The sequence below is a fragment of the Camellia sinensis genome, chromosome 14, assembly GCF_055761805.1.
Source record: "Camellia sinensis isolate YWXY chromosome 14, ASM5576180v1, whole genome shotgun sequence".
NCBI classification, from domain to species: Eukaryota; Viridiplantae; Streptophyta; class Magnoliopsida; order Ericales; family Theaceae; genus Camellia; species Camellia sinensis.
Genome location: NC_138974.1, coordinates 36,960,420 through 36,968,316, shown reverse-complemented (window position 1 = coordinate 36,968,316; position 7,897 = coordinate 36,960,420). Strand labels below are relative to the sequence as shown.

Below are 7,897 nucleotides of genomic sequence, written 5' to 3'. Positions count from 1 at the left end.
TAAATAATTTTGAGTTGTATGAGTTGTAAATTTTTGTATCAAATTTCAAATGTCACATCAACAATTTTTCACTCAAATCAAAACTCTTTACCAAACAAATTTTCTATACTCAAATCATAATTTCACAACATACAAATTTAAAATACAACTCATACTCTCAAATCACATCTACAAAACTCTACCTATACCTAGTATTTTGATAAAACGGGAGTATCAAATATACACAAGAAAACTTTTTTCTTTCCATTCATTCCTCTCTCACACAGAAAAGAAAAGAAAAGAGAAAGAGAAAGGTTAACCCTTGTCAGCCCATTGGATCTCCTAGACTTCATGTTCACCGATCTGGTCATGCCAATCAATTTCAACTGTTTGAGTGCACCATTTCTAATACTCATGCTCTCAATGCTTGTCGTGTCACGTATTTTCATCGCAAAACCTTCGCGCAAAGTGTTTATGTTAGATTTCGCATGTTATAAGCCCCCGATTGCTCAGTCCGTCACCAGAGAGGTCACCGTGGCCCAAGCCAAACGTTACGGAAATATGAAAGAAGAGACTTTGGAGTTCATGAAGATGATGATGGAGAGAGCAGGGCTCGGCGACTCTACCTACTTGCCCGAGGCCTTCTTGAAAGACCCTCCTAACGTGTCCATGGAAGAGGCGATGAGAGAGTCGGAGATGGTGATTTTTGGAGCCCTAGACGAACTACTAGCGAAGACCAAAGTGAAATTTGAAGATATTGGGATATTAATAGTAAATTGTTGTATTTTTAACGTGACACCTTCTCTTTCAAGCTGGATAGTGAATCGATACAAGCTTAGAGACAATATTGCAAGCTATAATCTTACTGGGATGGGATGCACCGCTGGACTTTTAGCCATTGGCCTTGCCAAACAGCTTCTTCAGGTAGCTAGCTTTATTTATATCTTAAAAATAATATTACTAACTCACAAAAATTATTTAAAATTTGAAAGTTCAAAGTTTATGCCTTGTGGGTGTTTAAAGAAACCGGTAGAACAATCGGTTTTATTGTTATTTACTTCAGTTTATGGCTATCAAAATTTTGATTCAAATCTTACTATCTTAGAGCATCTCCCATGAAACTTTCAAAATATTTGTTAAAGGTATAATATAGCAATAGTGATAAAAAGTGAGTTTTTAATGGCTTGCTATTTTACTTACTAAAGATGGTATATGTCATATCTGTTATCAAATTTGACAAGTAAAATAGCAATTGCCAAACATGTCACATTAGCAAATATGAACATATTTGTGGCTCCAAATTCAGTTAAAAAAACAAAATTGAAACAGTAGAAAATCAAGTAATTTTTCAAATTTAATTACATATACTATATTTTTTCTAATTTTTCTAATTTTTTATATATGTCTAGTCGGAAATAATATAAATATATAATTTTTTTTTACAAATAGTTAAAAAAAAGGTCATAAAAGATAAAAAATAAACAAAAATAAAATTACAAAAAAATCTATATCCAAACAACATCTACAAACTTAGAAGGAAAGTTGGTTGAGAATTGTCAAAATAATAAGTGACCATTGGAGCACCATTGCTATAATTTGACAAAATAATATTATTCATTGTCAAATGATAGCAATAGCAATTAATGGTATTATAGCAACAACCATTGGAGATGCTCTTACAATCCATTTAGTGATAATCGATTCAGATCGTATATAATTTTTTTAGAAGTAAAATCTTTCGATCTTGGTGATGGAATATTATAAAATTGTGAAATTTTGATCCGAATCCGATCTAATTTATAAGCATTATTTTATATTTTATAATCTATTTTATTGTATTTATATTTGTTGTCTAAATATTAATTTATGTAGTCCAAATGAATATAAAAAATAAACAAATAGGGAGATTGACCAATAAATTTTATATTTTGGATTTGTAATTCATATAATCTCATTTTTTTTTTTTTTGTAATCCATTTAGTTCTTTTGGATGTTTAATGACTCATTTACCTGTCACATTAAAGTGTCACATTTGAAAAATAATACACTAAAAGTTTTTTAAATTATATCCGTCACATTATAATGTCACATTTAAAAAAATATACTAAAGAGTTTTTAATTTTTTTAGAGTGTCACATCATACCTGCCATATTAGAGTGCCACGTGTCATGTTTGGGAAAAATACACTAAGCAGTTTTTAATTTTTTTTAAAGTGTCATATCATACTTGTCACGTTGTCACGTTTGAAAAAAGTAAACTAAGAAGTTTTTATTTATTTTTTATCTAGGAAACAAACATTTAATATAATACCAATTTAAAAAAACTTTGTACTCAAAAAAACAAACTTAGTTTTAGTGAGGTTTAAGGAGAATAAAATGATTGAAACTTTATCCCAATTTTTTGAGAGACAATTTTCATGACTTGAAGCCGTTCCACTAAGGATGCTAATGACAAACTTTATTATTCGGTTAAGCTGCTCTTTTGACTTCTCAATCTATTTTCATATTCGACTTTGTTAAATATTAGTTCTTCACTCTTTATGCATTGTTGTAGTTTACAAAGTATTACGTTATAGAATTCTTCTTCTTCACTTTCTTTTTTGATGAAATGCAAAACATTTACCATCTAGTTTCTATTGTATAATATTATGTTTACATTTTATATGGAGTATTATATTTTTCATAATGTCTTCACTTCTTTTTAGTAGAGTTTGTTTTGTGTATACTTTTCAAGAAATATTTATTTAAATTAAATTATTACATAATTTGCCTTTTAAGTAGGATCTTACGATATTCGATCCAATTTTACGATCCGATCATATAAACACCTCAAACGATCCAACGTAAGACCTCGATTTTAACAACCTTTTCAGTTCTGATTTTGATTTTCAGTTGATATATATGGTAATTTTTATTTTTTTCATTATCTTGGGAAACTATATAAATTATATAAACTCAATAATTTGGTTGCATAAAATTTTTTTGAACTCATTGTGCCCCTAGTTTTTTTTTTTCTCTTTTTTTTTTTTGTGTGAACAAGGAAAAAAAGATGTTCTATGGTGTCATCACCTTATCCGTGGGCCTTGATTTCGGAGTAGCTAGTTGCCGATCATATTTAATCTAATCCATAAGAAGAGATTCATTACCAAGGTATCAATAGAGCTCTGCTAAACACTAACAAAATCTAGGGTCAATTAGAGTATAGTGCAAGATTTCAAAGAAAACTAGTTGAAACTAGCCATTTTTTTGCACCTCTCAAGATTTGAACCTGGGTCATCCCTGTGAAGAGAATTGCTTTCTCTACTAGATCACCACCCCGATAGTGTTGTGCTCCTAATTTACTCATTATTTGTTTATAGACCACTCAAGTTATAATAATAAAAATTTATATAATTTGGTACTTCATTATGAAAAAAGTCAGCAATATATTGCTCTCTTTTTATATATTTATATATTTTTTTATCAACAAAAAATAAACTTTATCTATACATAGGTACACATGTTCAGAAACGCACACACAGACATTAATTACTAGGCCTCGATCTGTACTTGTTTGTCCAAAGAATAACAAAAGAGTAAATAAAAATTTTGTGTGGGAGGTCGGGACAAACTTTCAGGTTATAGTCTCTTATTCGGAACGGACAATAGGACACCCTGGTGATCTCCTCATGGGGCGCTGCCTTGGACCTGCGGGAGGGTGGGAGGATTTTCCTGTAACCAAAAAAATAAATAAAAAAATAAAAAATTGTATACTATTTTTTCTACATGTGATTTTATATTTTTATTTTTTAAAACAAAAAGATATGCTATCACGATTGATAATCTTAAAAATATCATTGCATTAATATTTTTTGGGGGGGATAAAAATTGAGTAATATTAAGATAATATTATCATCCAGTTTGGCCTCGTTTGGGAAGTGATTATTTTAGAAGTTTTTTGGCTTTTTGACTATTTTAGTAAGCTATTTTAGATTTTGTGTTTGGGAAGATGAGATGAATTTTTAGTTGAGTTGTTGTATTGAAAAGTGTGTTGAAATGATGTTTTAATTTAAAATGACAAATTTGTCCATAAATTATAATTTTTTAAATTGATGTAAAGGGGTAAAATGGTAATTTAGCCGTTGATGATGACTTTTGAGGCTGTGACAGTGTAGGCCTACACTGTTCGGCGCTAAGCTTATTTTTTATTTTTTATTTTTTTGAAAAACTTTGAACAGTTTTGCTTTTTAGCTTATTTCTCATTTCAGGCTATAATAGCCTCAACCCACCATTCCCAAACAGCGCCTTTCTATTGTATAATATTATGTTTACATTTTACATAAAATATTATATTTTTCACAATATCTTCACTTCTTTTTAGTAGAGTTTATTTTGCGTATACTTTTTAAGAAATATTTATTTAAATTAAATTATTACGTAATTTGCCTTTTTGTAGGATCTTACGATATTCAATTCGATTTTACGATCCGATCATATAAACACCTCCAACAATCCAACGTAAGACCTCGATTTTAACAACCTTTTACCTTTTCAGTTCTGATTTTGATTTTTAGTCGATATATATGATAATTATTATTTTTTTCATTATCTTGGGAAATTATATAAACTCAATAATTCAGTTGCATAAAATTTTTTTGAGCTCATTGTGCTCTTAGGGCTTTTTTTTTTTTTTTTTGTGAACAAGGAAAAAAAGATGTTCTATGGTGTCATCACCTTATCTGTGGGCCTTGATTTTGGGGTAGCCAGTTGCCGGTCATATTTAATCTAATCCATAGGAAGAGATTGGTAATATCTAATCCATAGGAAGAGATTCATTACCAAGGTATCAATAGAGTTCAGCCAGACACTAACAGAATCGAGGATCAGAATCTAGGATCAATTGGAATATAGTGCAAGATTTCAAAGAAAACTAGTTAAAACCAATCATTTTTCGCACCTCCCAAAATTTGAACCCGGGTCATTCCTGGTGAAGAGAATTACTTTCTCCACTACATCACCACCCCCAGTGGTGTTGTGCTCCTAGTTTACTCTTTATTTGTTTATAGACAACTCGAGTTAATAATAAAAATTTATATAATTTGGTACTTCATTATGCTAAAAAGTCAGCAATATATAGCTCTCTTTTTATATATTTATATATTTTTTTATAGCAAAAAAATAAACTTTATCTATACATACATACACATGTGCATAAACGCACACACAGACATTAATTACTAGGCCTCGATCTGTACTTGTTTGTCCAAAGAATAAATTACAAAAGAGTAAATAAGAATTTTTGTATACTTTTTTTTCTACATGTGATTTTATATTTTTATGTTTTAAAACAAAAAGATATGCTATCATAATTGATAATCTTAAAAATATTATCACATTAATTTTTTTTTTTTTTTTTTTTTTGGGATAAAAATTGAGTAATATTATGATAACCAAAGTTTTATATCAAATTTACATATCAATTGATATGCATCATTGTATGTGTGAAAAGCATGTATAATATTGATGTGCAATAGTGCAAGTGATGTGCAATTTTTCTTTTTTCTACAAGAAAATGATGTGCAATTTTCTCTCCTCTTTTTTTTTTTTTTTTGTTTTTTTTTGTTTTTAAATACATTTTCTTATAAATTGATGTGACGTCTAGCAACAAAACATTTCTATTTGAAACAGATCACTGAAATTAAATAAAATTGAATGATGGGGACAACTAATTTGCCACATCAATTTATTAATTTTGATTATTTTTTTTGATGGATTATTTATATAATATATATGTTGAACAGGTGCACCAAAACTCGTATGCTTTAGTAGTGAGTACAGAGAACTTAACCCAAAATTGCTACTTTGGCAATGACCGTTCAAAAATCTTAATCAATTGCTTGTTCCGGGTTGGTGGAGCCGCAATCCTCCTCTCCAATCGATTGTCAGATCATCGCTCATCAAAATATCAGCTTATCCACACCGTCCACACCCACACAGCAAGTTTTGACCCTTCATACAACTGCATCTTCCAAGAAGAAGATCGAGAAGGACACTTGGGTGTCACTACCACCAAAGATCTCTTGACATCGGCAACCAAAGCCATTGAATCCAACATAACCACACTAGGTCCCCTACTCCTTCCCATATCTGAACAAGTCCTCTCTTTCCTAAACTACATCATAAGGAAGCTCCACGTGGCAGACATCAAGCCCTACGTTCCTGATTTCAAGAGAGCTTTTGATCACTTCTTGCCACATGTTGGAGGGAAAATGGTACTGGACGAACTGCAGAGAAACTTCGGGTTGAGTGAAGTTGATATGGAAGCTTCTAGAATGACACTGTATAGATTTGGAAATACTTCTAGTAGTACAGTGTGGTATGAACTTGCCTATGTCGAGGCCAAGGGGAGGATCAAGGAGGGTGATCGTGTGTGGCAGATGGCCTTTGGATCTGGGTTCAAGTGCGCTAGTGTGATTTGGCGTGCCATCAGGACCATTGATTGCAAGGATAGGAATCCATGGAGCGATGAGATTAATAGGTTTCCTGTGGACCTTGGCAACATTGGATCATTCCCTTACTTTTTTGAACCATCCAAATTGACATGATTAAACTAATCGTCACCCACATTTCAGCAATGTTAAGTATTATGAAAAATCTTTCGTAAAAATAATCATGAAAGTTTTGTGACTCTTGGATTACACTTAGAATAAAGTACAACACACTAATCAAGATAATCCAAGGATCATAACTCTTTCGTGATCATTTTCATAAAAAAAATTTCATGATTCCTAACTTTTTTTTATTTTATTTAATGTGTCCTTTTTATCGTTGTCTTGATAAACGTTGCTAGTGTTGCAAAGAGTAGAATAGGTCTTAAACCTATGATCATGGATGTAATAATAGATGTATTTATCATTTAAGTAACACACATTATATATGTATGTGTATTTTTTTTTTGGAGTTGCACAAATAACGTGTGTGTGAATCACTTGTTCTATCTTACGTGCAGAGGTTGGGTTTGCAAATTAGGTTGTATTAGTTGGGTTTGCATTAATGTTATTTTTTAAATTATTATTATTTGTGTGTGTTAATTTCTGACCACACTAGATAGCACTTGAATGACCAGCAATAGAAAGAAGAGATTCCGGCGGTGGTTCGTCCACCCGGGGGCACTCTGATGATCAAGTCAGTTATCTCTCAAAGATAGAAAAAGTGTTCAATTCACTATTCAGAGCATAAAAAGCGTACCTTAGACCCATGGGGGTGCCTCTCTTTTATAGCCAGCACTTACCTAATCTCAATAGAAGCCTAGCTTCAATGGACTTAGGATTACTGCTAATCTTGGACTGCCAATAGGATTGGCATAAACTCTGTAAGAGTCTTATCTTTATCCAAACTAAAGTCCTCTCCCATTCTAGGACTCTTGTCCCTTATCCGCTTATCCCGGATTCTGATATCTTCGGAAATAACCTCGGACTAGCCGAGATCACCTCAGCGTCATGACCAAGACACGTGGCACCTCGGCTGACACTTCGGTATCACCTTGGCCACGTGTTGGTACTCAAAAAATATGTCCCCACAACTGTCCCCTAGGTTATATTACCTCAGCATCCTCAGGTGATGGAACCTATCCCTGCAAACCGTCTAGAAAGTCAGCTAAGCTGGCTCTATCCTTCATTACCGAGGTCATAATTCGTCGGCTTCACACGACCAGGACCTGTATTCTGTCTCATCAAGGCCTTAGAGCCAATAACTAATTTTGTTCAAGTTATTTAGCCGAGATATTCCTCCCAGCCGAGGTCATTGCTTCATTAGATCAAGAACTCCAAGAGTTTTATCACGTGCATGAGCTATTACACACAACATTTCAACCGTTTCTCACACGTATTTGTCTCCCATTGGGCCATGTCTGATACGTGCCATTAAGTCGCCACACGCCT

At 32.3% G+C, this 7,897-nt stretch overlaps 1 protein-coding gene across 1 annotated transcript; it reads left to right on the top strand.

The window, feature by feature from the left end:
• Nucleotides 1-211: 211 nt before the first annotated feature.
• LOC114320114 (3-ketoacyl-CoA synthase 11) lies at nucleotides 212-6,905 on the top strand. The gene is made up of 2 exons (XM_028267226.2): nucleotides 212-903; nucleotides 5,759-6,905. Exons 1-2 carry the CDS (start codon nucleotides 331-333, stop codon nucleotides 6,560-6,562), a joined length of 1,377 nt encoding a protein of 458 aa, XP_028123027.1. The 5' UTR covers nucleotides 212-330; the 3' UTR covers nucleotides 6,563-6,905.
• The last annotated feature ends 992 nt before the right edge of the window (nucleotides 6,906-7,897 follow it).

Excerpts from the sequence above, each read along its gene's own strand:
- LOC114320114 (XM_028267226.2), top strand. The coding sequence starts at position 331 with ATGTTCACCGATCTGGTCATGCCAATCAATTTCAACTGTTTGAGTGCA. Across the intron at positions 904-5,758 it reads TTGCCAAACAGCTTCTTCAG|GTGCACCAAAACTCGTATGC; the intron begins GTAGCTAGCTTT and ends TATGTTGAACAG.